At 41.4% G+C, this 25,241-nt stretch overlaps 1 protein-coding gene across 4 annotated transcripts; it reads right to left on the reverse strand.

The window, feature by feature from the left end:
- Window positions 1–1,970: 1,970 nt before the first annotated feature.
- On the reverse strand, window positions 1,971–24,567 carry siah1 (siah E3 ubiquitin protein ligase 1). Of its 4 annotated transcripts, none has more exons than XM_029522721.1 (5): window positions 24,404–24,567; window positions 11,363–11,419; window positions 6,174–6,355; window positions 5,291–5,587; window positions 1,971–4,081 (listed from the first exon to the last, which is right to left on the reverse strand). In XM_029522721.1, exons 1-5 carry the CDS (start codon window positions 24,495–24,497, stop codon window positions 3,710–3,712), a joined length of 1,002 nt encoding a protein of 333 aa, XP_029378581.1. In that variant the 5' UTR covers window positions 24,498–24,567; the 3' UTR covers window positions 1,971–3,709. The 4 variants fall into 4 exon arrangements, with proteins under 4 accessions (XP_029378581.1, XP_029378583.1, XP_029378580.1 ...); XM_029522723.1 differs by lacking the exon at window positions 24,404–24,567 and adding an exon at window positions 23,766–23,913; XM_029522720.1 differs by lacking the exon at window positions 24,404–24,567 and adding an exon at window positions 13,840–14,083.
- Window positions 24,568–25,241: the final 674 nt, after the last annotated feature.

Consider the following 25,241-nt stretch of genomic DNA (forward strand, 5'->3'; position numbering starts at 1 on the left):
AAAAGCCCCACGTTGGTTGTCACTGTGCGATGCATGTCTACATATCTGTGACAGCCAGTGTTAGTGTGAGCCCTCTGGATTCCACACACATTTCCCCCACGGTGAATAGGGGACCTTAAACTGCAGGTAATTACCCAGAGGGCCGCAGGGCAAACTGGCAGCATGCCCACTTCACAGGGCAGAGCACCCACCCACCAGCTAATTTTAGGTGTAGTGACCACATGACGGAGCTGGCTGACCCAAGATGTTGGAAATGTGTTTCATTTTCCAGACAACATCTTCCACTTCTTAATGTCCAACTATTTTAGAGCTTTAAAGCACAAAGTCATCAAATACACAACCCAACAGTTGCGGCTTAAAGATGACTGTGACCCCTGATTTTCCCTCTGTGACTCAGAAATGCTCCAAAGATGCTGCAGCTGCTCCAGCATAAGATGCTAAATGCTAATATGTGAGCCTGGAGGTTAGGCTAGATTAGCACATTAGCATTCACTGACTGCCTAAAAAAAAAACAAAACAAAAAAAAAAAAAACATGATGATGCGACATGATTTGTCACACTCACAACCCCACCTTGGCTTTCAGCTACACATTTGCAGCAGCAGAAGTTATACTTTTAATTATAGCTGTATGTCTAATAAATATATCAGAAAACTTGAAGCTACACAGAAGTATTTCTGTGTTGGTGCCAGTCTGATCTGCCTGTCTGACCTCACAGACTGCCCTACATCCACAGACCCACTTAATGACAAACTGTGGAGGCTGACAACCTTTGAGCTCGACGTCACTGGAGCGCTTCTACAGCTCAAACTTTCCAGGTCTGTTTCTTTCACTAAGTTTTAAGAAAAGTTTTCTTTGCGTATCACTGAATTGGGATTTTAGGGTGCGTTGTGATATTCATGCAGCAGAATCAATTGGGAGGGGAATAAAGTTATTTAATTTTGGTATGTTCATTTGGCGAGTTTTCTTTTTCCAATGATTTGACCCTGACAGGCAGTTTGAACTGGCGCACGGGTTTCATGATAAATAAACTTGAAATGTAAATTCAGTGTCAACATGTTTTGCCAAGATTGGGCTGATGTGGCAATAAAGACGACGCTCAGCCTGAGGCGGAAAATCAACCGTCAGGAAGTAACATTTTTCCAACTCTGATTCCTCCTGGCTGGAGCTGAAACCAGCGGCTTCCTGTTTCTGATAATTACTTAAATTTCTCATTTGCAGGCTCAGACATGTCGCAGTGCTATAACCTGTTCACACCACAGCCCACTGTTGTTGTTGCTCGGGAACTCATCCTGACCTTTGCCCTGTGTGCTGAGGGAGGTGGGGGGTGAGAAAAAAAAAAAAAAAAAAAGAACAAACAAACAAACACAAAAACCCTCCCAGAAGTTAGCAAAGGGACCACAGGGGGGTTAAGAAACCCCCTTAAGAATGTGAGAAACAGGAAGATGATGCATCCACCGAAAAGCTAACCCTCACCGCCATTATTGTTTCTGCAACATGAAGTCAATCAACCACCGTGCCAAGAGTGTGAAATACCAAGTTTTGCTCAGCTGCTCTGCAGTTTGAGAAGAATCATGTAAATCAAACTACAGCCATGATGGCGTTACCTGATTGTTCTGAGATAAACAACTGAAAAGACCGGAAGGTGGGACTGTGCCGTCGCTGCTGCGTCCACCATCAGATCCTGAGACGAAGAAATGAAGAAAAGACACCAGGTATGAAAAAGATAGATTTATTTAATGACAAATTAAAACAGATAAAAAGTCAAGGAGTTGAGGGAGAGCAGCAACATGACTGAGACTCCACATCTAGAAGAAAGGGAGAGATGATTGGCTTGACCTCCCTCCCTCCTCACAGACAAAGAAAAAAAAAAAACAAGGTGGGGGGGTGTGAAGAAAAGACTTACCACACAAACAAAAAGGACAGAGAGACAAACAGATGGAGGAAAACAATCCAACTCTTGGGGGGGAAAAAAAAAAAAAACAAAACCTTCAGAAGAACGACACAAGTTGCTTTTTAACTACAAACACTGACATTGAGCCACAAGTTTTACAACTGCCTTTTAACGTTTGTTTTTAAAAGTCATTACAAAAAAATGATAATTATGATAATCTCCATTTAATAATAACAATAGCAACATTATAACGGTAGAAACTGTCCCTCATTCCTAGTTGGGTGATCAGTCAGTGGTTGAGGCCGACGCTGGCAGAGCGACAAGGAGGCAGAGAAGAAATGACGAGAGCAGGGGAAAGATGAGGAGGAGGAAAATGTCCATCTGTCTCTCACACAAGCATACACACACACGCACACACACAGTTCTCTCCTCTCTTACAAGAAAAGACATCTAAAATAATTATAAAAGAAACAAGACTTAAGAATGAACTCAAAAAAACAAAAAAAAAAAAAAAAAAAAAAAAAAAAAACAGAACTTTGAATCAACTGAAATTCAGTGTTTTTTTTTTTTTCCTCATGAAAAACAAACAAAACGAAAACATAAAGAGACAACATCCTCTGTTCTTCGGTCAAAAGACACTGACACATATTCAAATCATCTACTGATACGCAGCCTGTAAATGCAAAGTACGAAAGTGATTCAGAACGTCTCTGTCCAGTCCATGGGAAAAAAAAAAATAATAATAATCCAGAGCTGATGTAGCTGAGGGCCTTCTTAAATTCATACAGTATGAGAGCAGAGTCTAATCACTATCGACAATGACAGTCAACTAAATAAAGAGCGTCCGATGCACGATCTTTAGCCGTGGGGTGCACCAGTGTCGACTGGAAGGAAACCAGATGAGCAGGTCCAGATGTTTTACATCACAGATGTAGATGGACATCTATGGACCAGAGGTTCTGGTCCCTGGAAAAACTGGGTTGTTCTGGGTGCTACAGCCATCCATGCCTGTGGGTGACAGTTCCAGTCCCAGCTATCCATCAGTCACAGGTGAAAATAAATATCCAGATCTGTGAAAATGAACTTTTTGTGGACTCTAAATTCCAGTTTGAGCGAAATCGATGTCAGCCACAGCTGCGGGCCGAGCAACCCAAGTGTCGGAAACGTGTGAATCATTTGATTCAGGAGGTCTGACGGGTACTGAGGTGGGTGACAGACAGAAGGGAAAGACAGATAGCTGAGTTAGCCATCTGGCACTGACCAGGCGTCCATGTGAAATATAGCTTGAGCCTTCCTCGTTGTGTAGCTGTTGCTCAGTCTCCAGTGTCTTGGAGCAAAAGCTGGTGAGCTGTAGTGTCTGAATTGTCTGAGGAAGACTGAGGGGGAGACGAAAGTGAGACGCTAAAATAAGAGTGGTGGGAAATCACTCCAAGAGATTGACATGACAGAAAAACTAGTGTTTGACAAGCAAGTTTGACTGAACAGCTTCTCAGTTTGTGTCCGTGTTTATGACCAAGAGGAGGTGAGACTGCATGTGCGTGTATGAGTCTCTCATATATATTTGTGTGTTTAGAAGTCTATAGCCATCACTACACAGTTATGTTCTTGTGTTAACTCATCCTATCCATCCATCCAACCCTCCCCCTGGGCCTCCACGGCTGCCTGATCAGACAGTCCACTTCCATGTCTTTAGGGGTGGCGAGAGGCGGAGGCAGAGAGGGGGGTGGGGTGCTGTGAGGTCACAATAGATTTGACCCCTTAAAAAAAATGCCCCCTTACAATCTGTAACTTTTTGACCCTCTTCTCGTCAAAGTTCTTAGCACATGGAGATGGTGACGTTGATGCCCAGGTTGCCATTTTCAGCAAACAGCTGTGCGATGGATGTGTCGAACACCAGGCAGTCGCTGTTCATGATGGCGGTTGCGATGCCCTCGTGGATGGAGCGTGGCGTGGCCTCCCAGGTCAGGCGGCGCCGGTGCCCGTTGAGCTCCAGCCGGTAGGCGAAGTTCTCAGCCTGCTTACGAGTACCGATGAGCTGCACGATGGCAAAGAACTGCTGGTGCCCGTCGTACTTTTCCTGCTTCTCCAACACCAACATGAAGTGGAAGCCGAAGCAGGACTGCATCATTACCCAGTCCACCGCACCAGGCAGATTGATGTCCGTAGCCAGGAACACGATGTCCTCCCCCTGGACAAGGACAAACAAGTTACAAAACACTACATGGTCATCTGCCATCACTGCTACAGATTCTATATTGGATGTGTGCATGTTGAAGTCAACGGAGAAGTGGCACACAGTGAAAATGATGGAAACTGTCATGTCCTGAAAACCATCAATTCAGGACAAAGAGCTATGAATAATGCAGAGAAACAGCTACACCTACAATCTGATCTTTGTTAAATGCAGTTTGGTGTTCCACTAACTTTTATTTTATATTTATTTTTCCATGAAGCACATAAAACACAAGCAGCAAAGTAAAAATTGCCATATGACTGCATGTCTCTGCCAACCAGTTGAGTTTCAGGGAGTACAGTCAAAACCTTCCTTTCTGTTCCACATTTCAAAGCAGAACTTTAAATCACAGATGACACTTTCTTTATAAAAGGTCGATGTAACTTTTGACCACCAAACCCAACAACACATCTCATCTCTGAAACCAAAACAATGTCATTCACAAATTTTAAGAAAATCCTTCATCCCAAAAAAAAAAAAAAAACAAAAAAAAAAAAACAAAAACAAAAACACACACACAGCCTCTGACCCTGGGTGATGTCTGCATCGAGGCAGTGAAAGCTACTTCGTAAGACAATTAACCAGTCGGGTTAACCAAAACAGCGGAAGTGCTTGTACAAACATTACTGGTGTTTTCCAGAGCAGTTTCTTGTGTTGGTTATTAAGCTGCTCTGTTGTTCATAAGCTACAGATGCATGCTGTTTAACGGGAAGCCTGAAGGATGTCTTCCTGTGCCTGTAACTGATGCGACCTCATCAGATCATCTGGACAACACAACAGCCAACAGGAAATGCTGTGCTCTCTGCCCTGATGAAGAAAAACTGGGTAACTTTAAGCCTGCTAATGTCCCTCTGTGCCTCAGAAGCCAACGACAAGACAGATGCTGCAGACTGCTCATATTGCTTTAAATGTCTGTAATTATAGAGATGAGCTGTGTAGACAAATGAATAAATAAATTAAAAAAAAGGACAGGAAGATAATGAAACAATGAAGTTAAAATATGTAATCAATTCATGCATATAATTGTAATAGAACAAATGTCCATTAGCCGTGTTTACATGGGACAGTATTCGCTATCAAATTAAGTTAGAGGAGGGTGATACGGGCCGAGAAGAGCTGCTGCAGAAACACACTGCAGTTGCTTTATTGAACCAAATGTCTGACCTGCAGTGTAGTGATGGATTTGTGCTGGTGCATCAGATGAGGCATGACAGCGTCCAGAGAGCCCTGCCACTTGCATGAGGCGCCAGGGCAGGGGCAGGAGTACGGCCGAAACTCGCAGAGCTCTTCGTGCTCCGTCTTGTCGGTGTGTGGCAGCGTAACTTCGCAGCCCGATGAGGCATACTTGCAGGGGAAGAGTACAGAGTTAGCCACCTTTTCCATGGCAAGGTTCCTGATGGAGCCCAGGGGCCCTCGGCAGGTGGGGCAGCAGGTGAGCTTGGGCCGGCAGTTGGAGCATACCTGGGAAGGGACAAATAATACAAGTTAGTGTGGCAACTATAGTGAGTTTAGTAATGAATACATCTCCCGTTTATATGATAGAGCTGTTGAAATGCTCAGCTCACATTTTAGCAAGTGCTCAGAGCCCTTCACTTAAATCTCTAACAGTTTTTTCCCTTCATGGGGGGCCCTGAAAATGGCATTGTTTTTGCTATCATTACAATAAATTGCATGTCCATTTAAGAGATAAGTAGTTCTGCATGACACAAACAAAAAGTTGTAGAAACATTTTCCTAGCATACAGGATCTGATTGAATTGAAATGCAGTCTGAAAGAAATTCTTTTGGTTTTCAAAACTATGGAAACAAATCCTTCTACTGAATGGAAAACTTCTGAACACGAACACTGATGGTAAGAATGAATATTAGATTAAAAGAACATTTCTACTCGAGGGGGAAACTTGAGAATGATGCTGATTAATTCAAGATGTCCTTTAACTTTATGGAATATTACACTGAAATTTTACAAAATTAAAAATGAATGAATACCTTGATTAATTTGTTGCAAACAACATATGTGGCGACTTTCCAGACTGGACAATACATACCAGGTGTCCGGACTGGCACTGCAGGATGGGGGGCAGGACATAGTCGAAACAGACAGGGCACTCAAACAGGCTGGCCAGGTCACTGTTGGAGGCGGTGGTGCCTGACAGGGTGGGCACACGCTGGGAGGGTGGGCACTTAGAGGTTCCTGTGGGCAGCGCGGTGGCAGTCTGGCGACTCATTTCTGGAAAAAGCAGAAATCTTTAAAATTTTCAGCAGAATGTACTAAACAATGCATCTAATGGCAACATGAAAACATTAGGGCAGATGAAACTACAAATAATTTTCTTTGACCTCTGGAGCTTCCCTTAGCTTGAAGCAGCTTCATAGCAAACTTTAGATCCTTGTTTACCCAGCGTGTAAATTCCTCTTCTGATTCATTCACAGTTTTCATAATGTGGGGGGAAAAAAAAAAAAAAAAAATTTATTATTTGGCTCTTATTTGGTCATTCCAGACCAGAGCAGGATGTGTCCATCAGAAGTTGCTACAGACAGATCAGACACAGATCTATGTGAGCGAATGTGGGATTAAGTTCATTATGGGGGTGTAACACACAAACCAATAGAAGTTAGCCACACATCCTTCTTCCTCATCATGTGAGTGTTTCAGGCTGTACAAGCTTTCACAGCAAACATCTTACCACGCTGGGTGTCTCCATTCTTATCTTCTGTGAGTTGCGCCATTGTTTATAGTTCTCAGCTTTCAAAGACAAGCTGAACCAAAACCCTCTGTACAGAGTGTTTACCCACATATAATAAACAAACAATCATCACAGACCTACAATGTATGGACACACATCCTGATCATGTCTGGATCAACTATCATACAAATCCAGAGTACCGTGATGCCTTTCAGAAAGAATCACTCAAATCATGTAAACTAGTCACTTCCTAATTGAGTGTAGCTGCTATAGGCAACACTTTAGCTTCGAACCATCTATGCTGCCGTCCTATTTCTGTAGATGGAAATAAAACCTCAGTTTGGCTGGAAACATAACAGTGTGTGTATGTGTGTGTGTGTGTGTGTGTGTGTGTGTGTGTGTGTATGTGTGTATATATATATATATATATATATAAAAAAAAAAGGTGTGTATGACAAGACTTCTGTCGGCTACAAAGGGCATATCTGTTTTTGTCCAGACAGCAAATAGGAGCTGTTCAAATTCTCTTAGTCACAACCAGACAGTAAAGTGAACTCAGATGTGTGTGGGGTGTGTGTGGGGTGTGTGTGTGTGTGTGTGTGTGTGCACACGTGTGAAGCTGCTGTTTCCAATCGTGCTGTGCAGTTGCCTTGGTAACAGGTTTGTGATTAAGTATGGTATGGCTTGTGGAGCAAAGAAAAGGAGAGGGTAGAGAAGAGGCCAGTGAAAATGATGGGGAGGGGAGTAGGAACGTGTTGAAAAGGGAAGGAAGGAGGGGGCTGGAGGAGATGATACCAAAAGGGAGTGGGAGAAGGGAGGAGGAGTGAGACAGCAAAGTTTAGAATCAAGTAGGCCAAGTACATAGGAATCGGAATATGTTTGACCTTAAATAAAACAACTAAAACCCTTTAACCAAACACGACGACGTAAAAACAGCAGTGTGCTTAGAAGGCAGAAAGAAGAGGAAGGAGGAGGAGGATGTTTCTCAAATCAGATCTTTTCTGGGTAGTGTCGGGGTTTGGGTGGGGTTGATTGTGCATGGCCATGTCTCCACCTACCCCTGCACAGTTCGTCCTTTTTATAGCCCTACCCACAGACAGATGCAGCGCAGGGAGACCCAGAGCGAATGTGAAAAGAGGGGAGGATAGTATGTGTGGGAGGTGAAGACAAGGGAGGAGAATCAGGTGGTCGGATAGTGCAGCATTATGTGGACAGCCAACAAAGCCAACAAGAAGTTCCAGTGTGGCTACAAAGGAAGTATTTCTGTGATTTGTGATTTCCTGACACTTCTGACCAATCCCAGATGGTTTTAGAGTCATCCAATAACCATAAATACTAAGTGTTTTTATCTACATCATAATCATTGCCTCTTGTGTCTAGCTCGGTAGCTGGCAGCATTGCCAGCAGGCAGGGCTGCTCGGGTAAAGCTTCTCTGCACACTCATGCCAACAGCAGAGGCACAAACTGGATCTAATGAAAGACTATTAGCTAGCTGTCCCTGTTCCTGGCTGCCTATAAACACATCTGCTGGTAGGAAGATAGTGTCTTAGCAGCTATTTATAGATCTTCTTAGCTAGCTAGCACGCTAGCAGCAGCGCTAAGAGCAATGGGACAAAATTAGCTCAGGACATCCAGCCAGTCCAAGCCCAGGGTCACAGCCAGCTAGCATGTGGCACTGCATATATCTAACATTGGACGGCTTGAAACAGACACTCAATAGTTCGGCCAATCCATCTTAAAGACAATGCTCATAAGACAAAGTTATAACTACAGAGAGAAAGTCATATACTGTACAGCTGCATCAAACATATATAAGCATCTATGTATCTAAATTCATTTTATTCATAAAAATATTTAAAATCGCATGTTTCCTTAAATGTTCCCTGTAAAAGATGTATTTTTAATCAAAAAGTTAATAAAATGTTGTAAAAGTACAAAGTTTTCCCACTATAGCATCAATATTAACTGAATAAGTTTAACCTTTGATCAGTTCACATCGACAGTGAGCACCAATACCATAGACTATATATGGACTCAGTGTAGGGCATTTTACCCTCACTTAAAAAGCCTTGATAAGGGCACAGCAACTTATCACAGAAGTGGAGGCTGTCTGCCAGTTCTGTGTGTGTGTGTGTGTGTGTGTGTGTGTGTGTGTGTGTGTGTGTGTGTGTGTGTGTGTGTGTGTGTGTGTGTGTGTGTGAGAGAGAGAGAGAGAGGGAACGAGATTGAGAGAACGAGAAAGGACATTTGTGTTCTTAGACAGTACCAAGTGGCTGTAACCAGACAAATGAACCACTGCAGTCCCTTCTCATGATTTGTGTGAACATTGGAGACATGACTGTCAGTGGTGGTCAGGTAGAAATCTGAAAAGTGTCAATCTGGAGATCTAGATTGGCTGTGGCCATAATAACAACAACATCAAATTATCCAAAGAGATGCTGATTTATGGTCACGAATAATGGGCTAATACTGTGTTGAACAAAGAATACCGGCTGCAGCTCAGACCTGATGTATGTCTGAACATACTTTCCCTGAAATAGAGCAACAGTGGACCTCAGCCGAGAGGCCAGGACAGGGGGCACATTTTACAGTTTTAGAGCTGAGCAGAGCTGCCAAATCCAAACCCACTGAGACTATATGAAAACATCTTGTTCGTTTTGTTATTCAGCCATGAGGGTGTCATCTGTGTAGGGATGCTGATGTATAGTCAACTTATTTGAATGTTGGCAAGGCATCATCATTGCATGCAGCTTGCCATGGCTCCACAGTAATGTTTAAAAGAGGGAGGGGGGAGGGGAAAAAAAAAAAAAAAACAAAGCTAAAGATGGTGTGATTAATATATTGCTTCTGACTGATGGAGTTTGACAAGCAAATTTCAAACTGAGATATTTAATCACACTGTAAGAAAACAATTTAAGTTTACTACTGACAAAATTTGCTCATCTATTTAACAGCAGGTCCAAAAGCTAGTTGGCAGCACTTAAGGCTCACTAGTAGCAGCATGCCCAGTCAAAAAGGGTGCATGGAAGGATAAACATAGCATCACTTGTTTAGCTGGCACATGGCGCCCAAGAATTGACACTAAAGTACTGATAAGCAAGGCACAGTACCATTTTGTTATTAAAAAAAAAAAGAAAAAAAAAAAAAGAAGAAGCTTTGAAATTGATTTCGAGTCCGAGTTTCAGTTTAACAAGGCTTTTTGTTTTTACTTCTTAAAATGTGGACACTGCATTTAACAGCTCATTCGGGATGAGACTATTTCAAATAAAATGATGCACCTTATCAAAAGGGTACAACAAAGGCCAAGTGTTCCCAGGCTGGGAAGTTTACCAGTCAACAGGCCAATGTTTTCTTTAACCAGGCAGGTAAGAATCAACTTGGGTGGGCTGTTTTAATTTACTTATACAGCATCAGGGTTTTTCACTGATTGAAAGTTCCAGTATTTCCAGAGATTTAAACTATAAAAAGGGGGGCACAGGAGCCTTGCAGAGGCGGGACAGAAGGAAAGAGATGACGCAAATATGCTGCATGAGGTAAAAAAGAAACGCACATGGCACTGAATAGCCTGAAAAATCAACGCTGTATCAGCAGAAGAGGCAGCAATACACAGTTGTCTTGGCAGTTGGGAGGGGCAACTTCAAAAAAAAAAAAAAAAAAAAAAAAACCTCCCTGCCCATCTACAGAAACTGTCATTAAAATCTGAGTCATAACTCTCAAACATGATAGGCATAGCTTAAGAATCAGTGTACTGTGCAACCTGCTTTCTTCTGTAGGACTGATGTTTCCCAGCACAAAGAATGGCAGTTAACAAAAGTAACTGCTAATAGCTAATTAAATATTAAAATGTAAATTAAAAAAATGTAAACAAATACATCCCCTCGAGTAACTAAATCCACGGTGACCATCGCAATTGTACATCCTTTTTCCGGTAGAAGTTTCATCTGTTGATATCAAGCTTATGTCTGGGGGGAAGAAGAAAAAAAAAAAAAAAAAAAAAAAACTAGTGGAAAGTAATCTAGCATCTGGGTTCAGATTTTTGGTCAAGTCTGACTACACTAAACAAAAGATGAGAAAATGTTAGCCCAGGGTGCTGAGGACTCAGAGTGAGTCAGCTCAACAGCTTCCCCTTCTTTGTATCTCGGAGGTGGAGGGAAGGATGATGGCAGAAAGATGAGCAGTCACAAACAATGACTTGGCATACAGCTCTGTGCATTAGTGAGGAGCAACATAAAGGAAAATGTGAAAACCATTTCCTGATTAACAGGTTATTCTGCATGCCCCTTTTTAACAAGAGGCAAAATAACAGGCTATTAATCACGCCGATGCACAATGTTGCAGGAGGGCAAACTCTGCGATGGCTGCCCAAATAAAGGAAACTGAAAAGAACATATCCTTAAACAGGAAACAAATGAACTGATAGCCAAAACCACAAGAAGGGAGGTCAGAGCAGAGACATATGAAACTGTCTACTGAGAAGGCTGATGGTGAACACAGCTGAAGATGGACAGGACGACAGGTGAAAACAACTACACCGAGGGCATATTACCCACCTTCGTCCATAAGATTTCCAAATGAGGCTTTCGTCTTCTCTTGAAATGTGGGGACCTCTGAAAAGTGAGGGGAAAAAAAAAGACTGTAAACAAATATTTTAAGAATTCCTTAAATAACCAAGAGGAAATAAACAGGGAGCAAAATATACAGTGCTTCACATGCATCTTCTACAGCCTAGAGTGATGTCTTGGTCTTTCATTTTTGAAAGTGCACTACGCATGCTGAAGTCAGTTCATCTAGGATACAAATCTCATTTCCAAGATTGCAGTCTCATGTTTATGGCAGCCATCTGCACTGTGCTAACAGGCTATCAGAGACCAGGAGAGGAACATCATGTACGTCATGTACTCTTCCATAGACAGAGCAATGTTCATTCCAAGTATTTCAGACACTTATTGAGCTGCTAATGCAAAGGACATTAGCATGAGACTTTTAAATCCATTGATTCTTTCTATACTGTCTGTTGGCACCATTGGCTTCCCAGCACCCTTAATTCATATTTCATAGCACAGCTAAAGCTCCACCTATGAGTTCAGGTCAGTGGCTCCTAACTACTGTAATCAGGATGAGTATGCTGATGTAAAACCTTTCCCCAGGTGGATCTGAACTGAAATCTATTTGTGTTTGATAACACTTTTGAAGTGCTCTTACTCTGTATAACATTGACAGATTTTGCTCAGAGGCTTAGATTAGCACTGATCTGTTGTTACAACTGATAAAGCAACACGATGCAACATATTCTGAGTGGGCTCAACTTCAGCCTCCACAGCCACAAATATCAATTGCAGAGGCTCGTTAACTCATATCAAGTCAGCATTCAGTTCATCTGATTGAGTGAAAACATCAGAACGATTGTGCACAAAAATGCAGATGCTAATCTCAGGCATGATGTCGACATGAAGAGCACCAGCCTGGCTTCTTGTTTTAGCCCGCTGAAAGCCCGTTGTTGGTGTGTAATGTGTACAGCTTCCTCCTGCACTTCTTGCATGAGATCAACGCCACTAATCTGTGGGTCAGTGGGGATCAAAGAACCACCAGTCTCCAAATCACAAGTTAATGAGGCATCAAAATGACCCTGCAACTGCCACGTTCAAGGAAATCATTGAATAAATGATCAATAGTTAGTTTATAAAAAAAAAAAAAAAAAAACAAAAAAAAAAACCACAAGAGTATTGTCTTACCAATCAGATATCACTTTGAAATTGATAAACGATTGTGAAGCATTAAATTGTAGATAACAATGGAGTATTTAGGGGCATTTAGTGAGTAATATCAGACACCGTTTACAAATGCTACACACCAGGCAAACCTTGCAGGCAAAATATTTGATCAGCGTACAGTTGTATTTGAATTTATAGTTGGAGAAAACTAAGAAACACACATTACATGGCATTTAATAAAGAAGCACCGCCACATTCCCTCAATTTCTAAGATTTTAGTTTAACATCTGCAAAGTTATCATGTAAAGGCCACTATGCTTTGAGATATTTTAATGTAAAGATGTGTTGAGGTTTTCCATTCTGCTAACATTATAAAGCGTCTCGTAGGCTGCTTTAAACAACTTGATCAGATTACCCACTGCATTTAGTGACGCACAGGGCAAACAAGACACTTGCCAGAGTTTTACTTTAATCTGACTGCTACTGTCAACAGTCTTTGGGTTGCAAATGTATAGGCTGATACATTGACAATGAAAATGAAGGGCTTTGATTAAAGAAAATGTTTACTACTGGGCACATTCAATTTTTATTTTCTAATTGTATTTGGTTTGTAGAGAAATATGTGGATCATTAAGTAACAAAACAAAACAAAAAAAAATTCTGAATCATTGGCATTTTTTTGGTGCAGATAATACCATATCTTTTTTTTTATGTAGTGAACAAAACTCAATATGCTCCAGCTTTCTCCATCATAAAATAATAATGAAAAGGAATAAGAAAATAAAAAAAGGGGATAGGTAAAATAAGCTTTTGCTTTTTATGTTTTTTCAACAACTTTGCCTAGTTCCTATCTATTAGCCCTGTAGGCTAGGAGACCACTAGCAGAGATGGAGATGGAAAACAAGCTGGCCTTCAACACAAACATGCCACTCTTTGTTCTCAACTCAGAGCCCACTCTTTCTCAGTCAAACACATTGCACAGTGTTTATACACACACCACAGATATAATTCACAATGCACACAGGACACACTTAATCAAAGCATCTTCTGTACTCACCCACACACAAGCTAGTCAACATATATTCTGTCCCTGGGGGGGAAAAAAAAAAAGAAAAAAAAAACAACAACAAACAAACAAAAACAAGTATACATTTATCAGACTGCCACAAATATAGCTACAGCTGGATTGAGCACAGGAATTTATGACATTTTACAACATCTTGGATGTAGCTAGAAGGAGAGAGGCACAACCAGCTAAAGAGCAGTTAAGATGTAACCCTGATCATAGCCATGCATTATCTTAAAAGTTCCTTCACCTTCAGTCTTGCTCACGCGCCTTTTGGCTACACATGGAAAGAGTCTGGACAAAAAGCTCCAGGGTGGAGCTTGCAGAGCTATGCTAGCTGTCTTCAAGTTCACTTGGACCAGAGACATAGGAGTAGAGCATTCATGCAACCCTCCAGCACAATCATTTCCCCTGTCTTTTCCATGGAAACCACACACTGTTGCTGTGGCCCTTAACACACCACAAAACAGAGGATCATATTTCTTCTTCCTCATCCCCCATTTAGGAGGGGTAAGAACATGCGGGTCCAGGGCAGGCTGTAATGAAAGAATGAGGGTTGTGTCCAGACAAAAGAAGACGGGGATGCTTAGTAGCAAAAAAATAAAAAAAATGCCCACTGGGAGACTAGAGGGCAAGAGAAGAGGATCAGAGTGCCTATGCCAATGGAATATAAAAAAAAAAAAAGAATTAACTACAAAATACCAAAATCCACAGTCCTTCAGTCACTGCAGCAGCAAGATGGACAGCTGCTGACATCCAGTGGGTGAAGAAAGCATCCATCAAACCTGCCTATCAAGACCAAACTGAATGCCAAACTAAAAACAGAGCACCATGCAGGATGCTAGGTGCTTATGCCGCAGCACAGTGGAAAAAGAAACGCTCACTCGTTTTGCTGTCTCTTCCTCTGAAAGCCCTGCAAAATTAGTCTGTAAAGCGTCTGTCAGTGTGTGGTCAAGTAGCCACTCCCTGGCTACTCCCAGTCATTAGGAACTAAAAGCAACACGAGGCATTTTAGCCAAGTTGCTTTGGACTTTCTTCAACTCTGGATTTTTTGGAAAATCCACGTTCCACCTTTATTTCTCCTGTTGCCAAATGTTCAGGAAATGTAGCGTTTGGCACCGGGCCTCGGCAGCTTTTAACAGGTATATCCTCTTCCAAACAATTTCCCAAAATTGCAGGTTTGCAGCAGAAAAAAAAAACTAAGACGATTCAACTGGCAAAACATCTCCTAGATTCTCTGAAAAACAAATCTTGTATTGTGTGGAAAAGTTGCCAGAAAAATAACCCATCAGTGATTACGAAGCAAAGCTGTGCTCTTTTAAACTCCTGCTGGAAGAAAGCTGTAGCTCGCAGGAGAGGGAAAGTCCCAGACAATGTCTCCCTTTCCTCTTGACTTTTACCTCCATGGCTCAGTTTTATTCAGCCCATGTTCTCCCTGTCCCCTGGAGTGTGCTAGGTGTCACTGCTGCTGAGTGTGTTTGTGCAAAACAGAGAGAAGCTACACCGGCATCCAATGTCTCTCCAAACAGAGCATGCTCACTCACACCCTTCCCCTTTCTCTCTTGGCAGCTGCCGAGCTCAACACATAACCCCTTCTTCTCCGCAACACATAATTCCCCCCCCCCCCCCGCACAGACTGTAATTTGATTCTTAAAAATTTTTAACCCCCCCCCCCCCTCCACTTTATCTACCATGTCAGTGTCCCTCCATTTTCATCTATCTGCATGTGCAGTTCCTTTCATGCCTTAAGGCTGCATATTTTGTCGTTTTTCTCAACGATGGACAGTCTGTCTCACTCTCATTCTCCCACTTGTGTTTCTTTCTCTCAACCCCCTCCCTTGGCCTGCCTCTGTGGTTTTGCAGGTCTCAGATTTCAGCCTTGTCTAGCTGCAGGCTGTACCGCCCGCTGCCCTTGTTGACACCATACCTTACTCACTGCAGTTTCTTAAAATTTTATTCTTTCACTGATTAATAATTATGATTTTCCCCAATAAAACACATTTGCGTATTACATTCAACAGCACAAATCCAAATAGGTTTTAAAATATATTCAACCTCATATTTAATTCATTACCAGATCGAAATAATATGCATTTCATACATCAGTAAAGTGGAAATTTGTTAACTTTTCAGAGTCATTTTAGGTATGAAAAATGTCCTACTAATTTGCCACACACACACACGCACACATGCAAACTCCCTCTTTTAATGCACAAAATTGAGTGGGCCAGGAAAAGAAGCCAAAGTGAAAGCAAAATATCAGTGAGAGCCAGAATCTGTTTGTCAGCAGGAGAGAAAGTGATAGCTAGCTTAGTGCATACAGAAAGAGAGGCTGGTCTCATTCGCACAGTGCACTAAAATGCATCTTGGGTCTTAATCACATATGGACAGATTGAAACACAGATGTAACTGATTCCAAACACAATTACCACCCAGCCATTTCCTTCCCTTTCATTTGCCTCCTTAGTCTCTGATGATACTGAAAATGTCATTTTGACATAGCATGAAGAAGAGCTGTTCATGACACCATTTTTCCCTGGGTGAGGTGCTGCTGGATTCGCCTTGAACTACCACTGTGAAAGCACAGTCGGACTTGTTCAGCTCTAAAGGAAGACAGGAGGCACACTGCTGTATTCTCTTCACCATCGTTACACTGCATCTGTTCACATTATCACAAGACAATATCAACATAATGCTGTCTGAAATTCAGCAGCACAAAAAATATGGGCACAAAGAAAACCCACTGTGAGCTATAAAACAGCACTAGTGACACTAGTCAATGCCCAAAGTATGCTATTAAAGGGGCAGGGCAACAAATGCAACAATGAGCCATCTGGACTAGGCAGCAGTTCAACTCCTCAGACCCAAACAGTTCATTACCTACAGCCAGGGGTTTACAAAGGGGTAGATTGAGAGAGGGAGGGGTGAGAGACAGATTATTTACATCTTAAACACGCTTTGGCAATGCAGAGGTCCACATTTTGTCAAGCCAACAAAGCACCACTGAGTTGAAATTAAGTAAGAGACAGCAAGACCAGTGGGTTGGAGATGTTAAAAAAAGCATTGCCTTGGCAAGGAGCTTCTAAAACACACTACAGCTGAGTTGTGCACAAGCCCACATTTCCATATGAAACGAATTGTGCTGTCATTTCCAAGTAAAGTCTGGCTTGTGCTAATCCGATGCGAGTCAATGAAGCAAGGCCAACATAAAGGCAAATAAATATCCTCTTTATACTTAGCCATTACCTTTAAAAAAAAAAAGGTTTTAAAACACTTTAAATGTCAATTTGGAGTTATAAGAAATATTACAGTGTACAGTGGCCTGCTATTTTACACTTTGAGAGCTCTAATGAGTACATTTCATGTGGTTTCACTGAGGCTCCCTGATCTTACCTTTATTCAGCAGATGATTCTGGGATACATTTGACAAACCAGGTTAACTAAACTAAAAGTGGATGAAATTGTGGGGGGGAAAAAAAAAAAAAAAAATAGGACTCAGAAAATACAAATTCATGCTTTACAATGTAATGATAAACGTTGTCTGTTTGTTTAGATAAACAACTGGTGGTACTGCGTGTCTGCCATTGAACCATTACAGATGAAGACAGAAAGAAGATGACATTCAAAACACAACCCAAACCTCACCAGTACAGTGCCCTTGTTGCTTCACACCGCATGGATGTTTTGCCAATGGTGAAGTTAGATGTGTTTCCTGAAACATGATTTATTTTCTACTAAATCAGATAATATTGTGCTGGGCTTTTCCCCAAAGGTGACCAACTAAAGCCCACTTGACTTAAAACTTTTTCATTTATCTGGAAAAACTCTTAAAGCATCGCTGCCACAAGAATAAATCAATGAATGTTACTGTTCCAAAAGAAGAAAATCTTATTATTGAATATTGTGAGGTTGAACAAGCCAACGGAACAAGTTAGGTTCCAATTCACTTTTAATGAGAGGCTCCTCCTATGTAGCGCAGAGATATTGAGGTAACAGAGGAAATCATTGTTAAAACAAACATGGCACTGCATCAGCAAGTGGACACTGCTACTGACATTTTCTGGATTGAGGTGTATTTGAATCTTGCTTGGGCTCAGGCTCAGTTGCCATCTTCATTTTAGTCCAAATGTTGGGTTGTAAGAAAATTAGTTAGTTTAATTCAGACAAACACATGCTTTCAGTCAGGTACAATATTTTTGATGCATGAGGTGTTGTCTAGTCAGAGTAAAGAGTCCTTGACTATTGATTCAATTTTTCAGGGCAGGAGACCTGCTTGTAACAGACTAGAGCCTTGATCAAGGAGATGAAAAGCAGTTTCAAATGTACCCTGCTGTGCAGCTGACACACGAATTTGCACCTATTCCAGACTTTAGAGCTCAATAATACGACATCATAAAGACTAAAGTAAACTTTAACCAATATCGACAGTGCAGATCAATATACAGCACACCATGCAATGGACCCAACAAAGATATTTTGTTAGCTACAAGAGGTGGAATATCACTGGGAATGTGTGCAGCAGCCAGATCAGGCCCCAAACTAAACCTTTGAGTGAAACAAAAACAACAAATGATGAATATTTCCTTTAGGAGCAATGTTATAACTTCTTTCGTTTGGCAGGCATCCCTTTTCCACAGCAGAATAAAATAAAAATAATAATAAAAAAAACAAAACAAAACACAACTAACAGTGCAGCTTAGTAGTTTGTTACCATGGAGAAGCCACACAGAGCAAGGATATCAGGGCACAGGCACAAATGCACACACACTCTTATGTTCATGCAGACACAAACAAATGGAGTTTAAAAAAAACAGCAAAACAACAGGGACTCCCTTTGGCATTCATTAAGTCTAGAATTACATCATTAATACTGTAGCTGGAAGGTTCCTCTCTAATGAAAAACCTAAAATGTTGGGTGCTAGACAGGCGGGGTTCCAAATCAACCTGTTGAAGTCTGGTAAATTTTTAACATTAACCAAGAGAGCTACACTCTAACCCAAACCCAACGCTACGAGAAGAACACAAGGAAACAAAACCAATCGAGGTGCATGTACATGTATTTTTGTATTTTTTTTTATATAGATATATATCAAGATAGAAATAAATACACACACAGCATCAGACCAAACAAACTTACATGTCCACCCCCGAGCTAAACCAAAACACAAATAATTTTAATGTATCCCACAGTGGGACACACTCTTTTCACAGTCTTTCAGACAAAGGCACTGCAAAATAAATTCATGCAAAGGTGGTGTGGGTGTAAGAGTGAATGTATATGCGTAGGGATCCAGGTTTATGGGGTACGTGTCTTCGGGTTGGTGAGATGAGCATGAGAGTTCAATCAGTCCAGCTCCATTAATGTATGTGTCTGTGTGTGTGATGGGGGTAGTTTTCTATTCACCACAGTTTGGGGTGAGGTGTGTGTTTCTTTCCCCTTTTTCCCGCTGTCCTTTACATTCTCACTTCTCTTGTCCTTCTTTAAGTCCCTTTGTTTGAGTTTCCCTCCTCCTCCCAGTTCTCAGGTGTGTTACATTTATAATTTCCCTTCCCCCTCTTAACCAATGAGGTAATTTCCTCTTTCCTGCTACAATACAGAACCAGAGTTACTGTCTTTCTGTCCCTCGTACACACCAACACAGGCCCCTCCTGCATCAGGCCAGCTGTCACAACAGCTGTCAATCTTGTGAGGCAGAGCTTGGCTCTGTTCTGGACATGTGCTGCTGATGCTGTGACAGGTGACACAGCAGAAAAACTAGAGTTACAGCCTTGCAGTTGTATACTTCTGCCGGCCAATCAAATCCTTCATATGTGGTGATGACTTAAAGACTACTGTACAGGATAGATTTTTTTTTTAATTCATGGAATAATGATTTAGGGATTTAAAAAAAAAAAAAAAAAGTAGCCATGACATTTATGCTTAAGAAATAGATGTCGCAAAAACCCAACATTGATGCTTCACCCTAGTGGTTGTAAACAGACACTTTACTAGGCCTAGGAGGTGAAATGCTAATATACCAACAACTTACAGTTCAACAATACTTAAATGATGTGACAGAAAATACAATACTGCCACAATTTTATAAACAAACCCCCGGCTTTTCCCTCTCTTGGTCATTAACACAAACAGGTCAACACCCTGGAGAAAATGGGAGCATCTCCTTTAGGTGGTGAGGGTATCTTAGCTTGCCAGTGCTGCAGTTTTTTTTTTTCTACAAGTTTAATTGATATCAAATCTGTTATGACTGAACTGTGTAGTAAAACCAAGTGGAACAACTTGCAGGAATACAACAAACTTCTTTCATCACCTTAGTTTCTTCCATCCTTTTGATTATGCAACATTTTGAGTCACAACCAACATCTGTGAAAACAACCCACTGCCTTTGTGAAATTCAAATACAAGCAGCATAAACCAAGCCTTTGGGTACTTGGGAGGATGTGGGCCTGAGAGCGATGAAACAAATTTGACACAAATAATAAAAATAAAAAATTATGTGTTGCATTCATCAAGTGAAACATCTTTGCGATTCAAAAATTTTGGCATTCATAGACAACAAGAAAGGAAAGGCAGCACAACAGGGCAGTGCTGCCAATCTACACAAACAACCTGAAGCATTACGTCAAAATAATGCCTCAAAAGAAAGAACTATTTAAGGGCATGGAAAATTTTTATATCAAATTTAAACTACACAATATGGACCATTACCTATAATACGGCGCTACTTTTTGCTTAAGAGCTAAAAACCAAACAACAGGCACCTTTGTGTACAGAGGAGGGATGCATGTAAGCCATGCCTTTAAAGCCAACTTTAGACTGCTGTAGACACGTGTGGTCCACAGGCACTTATTCTGCAGTGTTTCACATATTTTAAGTTCAAGGAACTGAGGAAATGAAAGGGGGTGAAAAAACAAAACATACTTGACTACTGGGCATTTTAAGCAACCTGTAAAGCGACCTCAGTAAGTTATCAGTCTTTAGCATAGGTATTGAATGAAGGAGAGATACCAGGAGCTGAAAGGTTAGAACTGATCATCCATCTGGTTGATGGGGAAGGTGCCTGAACCATCAAACAAGCATGTGCCACTCAGCTATCAGTGCATATGCTGTTACATCATTGTCACCGCTGAGTTCCATTAAAAATGAAATCGGCCACCAAACACAGTACAGATACCTGGCTGGATGGGAACCAGCATCGGTTTACAGAAAGGCTGCATACCAATAAGACCAATGAGACCACCTCCCAACATCCCACTGGTGGAACTAAATCAACTGCAAGCAGCCTAATTCTTTGTGTATGTGTATACCAACATAAGAACTGATGAAAGTCCAGCACGCTGCTATGTGTGCATTTTCAATAAATTAAAAAAGAAAAAAAGGCAGTCAGTGACAAAGTTCTGGAGGGCTGCCATAACTGAACCAATGTAAAAGGAAACACTAGTGAGTATTAGACCTTTGAGGATGAGGCTTCCTATCCATGGCATAAATCCCTATGATCTGTCAGCATCCATCAACATATAAAATCCGTCCCTGCAGCTGCATTACTATATGACTAAGCCTCTCTAAAAGCTACTGAAAAGCCATGGGTCATCACAGGTTCATCTGAACAACTGTATTACAGACAACCAAACATTGTACTGAGCAGGAGAAAGAGTTGGGACAGAGAGAGAAACAAAAAAAAAAAAAAAAAAAACAAGAAAAAAGAACACACAAGAAACTAGCTTTGGCTCAGGATAGAATGTGTGTCTGTTTTTGCTTATTTTAGCCGATTAACACTGATGGTTCGATGGGATACTGTACAATTTCAACCTTTAGGAATATTTGCACTGGGGTCTGGACTCTAGGCTTTTCCGTGGATTTACTTCCACAATCGAATCTTGTATTTGTCCCCAATTGTGTGATTTCCGGATACTGAATCGTCTTCCATGCAGCTTCAATGTGATAAAATTATACTATTAGTGTGGAATGTTAACTAGCTTAATATTTCTTTGAATGAAAGAATGTTTTCATATTAATTAGTGTCGAATACTATGATATTCATCACCCAGGGAGTTGACTTAAAAGGTTGCAGACATATTCCAATGCTCTTCATGCTTCTGAAATTATTCAACCTTTACAGTAATTTTTACAAACATTTTTACTCACTGACTTACATTCAAATTAACTCTACATTTAGATCAGAGGCTGACAAACACATTTGAAGAAGAGCCTATGCACAAACTTGCATTCTAATCACTGTTCAAGGGTTAGTCAACTAACATTACTGTAGTGGTTTGAGCCCCAAACAAGACAGAATACAGTCAGTTTTAGATTTCTCTGCAAAGACAGGAAGGAGGCAATCGCCTCCATCAAATTTTCGCCAACTCTCAAAAGCATATAACAGATTACTTTCAAACAAGTGTTTCACTCTGTCGATTTATGTCATTTGTAGCAGCAGTTATAGCACTACACTGATACCACACCATGGAAGAATCACTGCCAGTTGAAGGAGTTGCAACTTTCCTCCAAAGTCTGACTGTTTGTTCTTACAGGAGGGGTGAGCTGGGTGGCATCCTGATATTTTGAGGTCAGAGTTTGTCAAGTCCGAGAGTCACTGAGGACAACCACATTAAGTAGGAAGGACTAGAGATGGAGACGATTGGATGATTTTCCTCTACTAACTGTATAAACTTAGTTATTACGCAATAAACATAAATCGTCTTCTTTAAATAGCACAATTAATGGGTCAATATTAACGGACCAGTAAAAAAGGAATAACTATGTTTTTTATCTAAAGTTTGACACTGTCATTTATAAGAGAGATCTGAGAGATGACCATGGGCTGCCTTTGGGCCCTCATCAAGGAAACTGATTAGCACAACTCAACACCTCTACAGCGTAAACCTCCATTCTAATATTCTGTGGCACATACTACCCTTAGTTGCTAAAATGGGTGTGTGCAGTAAGGTTGTACAGTAGATGTGTTTGGACAGTCCTTGAGCTTGGTCAGCAAAAACCACATCCCTCAGTTAGTCATAAGCATGACATAGTATGTTCTGGTCTGCTCAAACATTAACAAAGAGGCTCACAATCTCTTACTACAGTATAGTTGCACCAAGTACATGGATCAGTTTCTACACACATCCTCTGTGCAAAAGGACCATGAAAACCTTTAACTTCCTGAGTCCATTCCTCCTCAGCCTGAGCAGAGATCTTGTTAAGCTAGAAAAGCCAAATGTGGTCTTCAGTGAGGTTAATCTAATTCACTGAGGAAACTTCATTAGGGGAAAAAGGTCACACCTTGACACCTTTAGAGCTTAGTTTCTCCCTAGATGGTTCAAAAACACATCTACAGGTGCCCCCGTTAACAACGACACAATCCGGTCTGGTGCTGCACAAGTAATAAAGCAGATCAGAGTTATCTGATCAATAATAACAACAAACAGATGACATTCACTCGTGCTCCCCTTTGAGACAGGCCAAACACACACAAACACACACAGCCACTATCTATCACTGACAGCAGCTGCGGTTCCTACGTTGAGTAAACATTAGTCATCACTTCTCCACAAAACCAGGTTGTGCCAGTCTCACTGACACACAAAAACAACACAGCCGTAGGTTTCTCTTCAACTTAACCAACCTGCTTTGAAAGCAAAATGGCTCTGTCTGTCTGGCGAGGCAGACAACGGCGGCGTAGCCTAGCTAGCCCGGACTGTTACAGACACACACAAGGCCTCTCCGTCTTGCCGTAAAGCAGGAGCCCCCTCCAGCTAGCCTTCGTGCTAACCGGATCGGCTACTCGTTAGCAACGGCTACGTGAAGGGTTTTTTTTTTTCTGTGCACAACACAAGCGGACGTTAGCTCGCCAAACGTGTCAATCGACTGCACAACACAGACAAGTGTGTGTGTGGCACGGCAACAAAGGAGCCAGCTCCGTCCGTTGTTCTGTGTTTTTGTTTGTTTTTGCCCTTTTGCCTTCTTCTTTTTTTTGCGGCTAAACGCAGCGAGCGCGCTAGCTAGCTAGCTAGCTAGCAGCCAACGTTAGCGCCGCGCTAGCGAGAGAAGCTAACGTCGGCTAAGAGCGGAGCTGTTGTTTCCCCCTCCTCCTCCTCCTCCACCTCCTCCGCCGCCGCCGCCAGAGCACACACTCGTACCGAAAATCTGATGTTTCATCTGCCTCCGCAACACCCGCTTACCTCGGACGAAATATCCTTCAGTTTGCCGCAGACACACGGGCAGGTAAGCGCCGAAGTGGTACACCCAGCAGCGGCTCTTCGCCGTGTTTCGCTCGCTCGGCTCCCGGATCACCGACCAGACGCCAGGCTTAAGTACCAGCCGCTCGTCCGGAGCGCGCACAGTTGGTGAAGTTTGTCGCGGGAGCGCGCTCGGACGGTTTTTAACGATTGTTAAAAAAAAAAATAAAAATAAAAATAAATAATAATAATAAAATAAATGAAACAAACATATGAGGCAATAATTATAATTTCACGAGTCACGGCCAACTGCATGTTTCTGTTTTTTTTTTTTTTTTTACAAGATTTTTGTGCAGACATGGTGAGAAATAATCTGTCCAGATTACACCATCTTCACTTATTTCTCAGCCTTCAGTCAGCTCTTTCAGAGTTCATGTTTTTTCACTCGCATCTGTTTTGTATGTTTGTTCATTAATTCAAAGTGTCGATGTACTTTCAATTTTGCATTCGGAGGAGCTTTAGAGGCTCTAAAAATGGGATATTTTAACTGTAATGGGAATAATAATGGCAAAAGGTAACTCTTAGCTATCCACTTATATATATACATACATGTATCAGTAAATTTTTACAAGGAGACTTACCATATAATAGTTTCCAAAGACCCCTAACACAGAAATCAGTGGTTGAGCAGTTCAGAATGAGGCCATGTGATTCAGTCCTGATGATCCAGAACATACATGTATCTGGGTGAGATTAAGATTAAGAGGTCCTGTTGCTCCTTCCATAGTAATCTGGACATAAGGGAGCCTTCCCTCCCGTTCTTCCTGACACCAATGAGGAAGGGAAGAGATGGGAGGGGCTACATGGGCTGGGATTACAGAGAGGGATTGGTTATGTAAGTGCATTGTCCCAGTAGGGCAGCAGCAGTCTGCTGTGTGCGGGAGGGAGGGGGAGCTCAGACAGCAAGAAAAGTGAGAGAAAGAACAGACTTTTGTTCAAATAATCCTCTTGTCCTCTCGTGAGCAGGTGCTGTAAGATTACCCCTTAGTGTAATCATACACTGTAGCAGCCTCTCTTTCTAAATATGGAAATGAGTTCACAGTTTTATTCTCTCAACACACAGTACAAAGTAAAGCACATTTATCATATGTACAGTATGAGTTTAGACCAACCATTCATATATATAATTTATATGGGTATAAATAAAACTATTTTCTTTTGACAAATGTATATATTTAATTTAAAATATGATGACTATAAATCAAATGGAATACACAATCTTTTCAGCAATCATAATGGCATTTGGTCCAGACAGTGGATTCTAATCAATCACCACCAGTCTTCTGTTTCTGTTCAAGTTGGCAGTAATAATACCATGATTGTATGCTCATGTTAACATTTACAACACACAGCTGGTTTCTGCTGACCATTTGTTCTGAAATCATCGTGTTTTAAGGGACAAATTTTGATTTCCTCAAT

This window comes from Echeneis naucrates, chromosome 16, assembly GCF_900963305.1.
Source record: "Echeneis naucrates chromosome 16, fEcheNa1.1, whole genome shotgun sequence".
Lineage (NCBI taxonomy): Eukaryota > Metazoa > Chordata > Actinopteri > Carangiformes > Echeneidae > Echeneis > Echeneis naucrates.

Coding starts and splice junctions, on each gene's coding strand:
- siah1 (XM_029522720.1), bottom strand. CDS start 14,083: ATGAGGAAGAAGAAATATGATCCTCTGTTTTGTGGTGTGTTAAGGGCC. Junction 5,588..6,173: donor AGTGCCAGTCCGGACACCTG/GTATGTATTGTC, acceptor GTCCCTTCCCAG/GTATGCTCCAACTGCCGGCC. Junction 4,082..5,290: donor AATCCATCACTACACTGCAG/GTCAGACATTTG, acceptor GTCCTTGTCCAG/GGGGAGGACATCGTGTTCCT.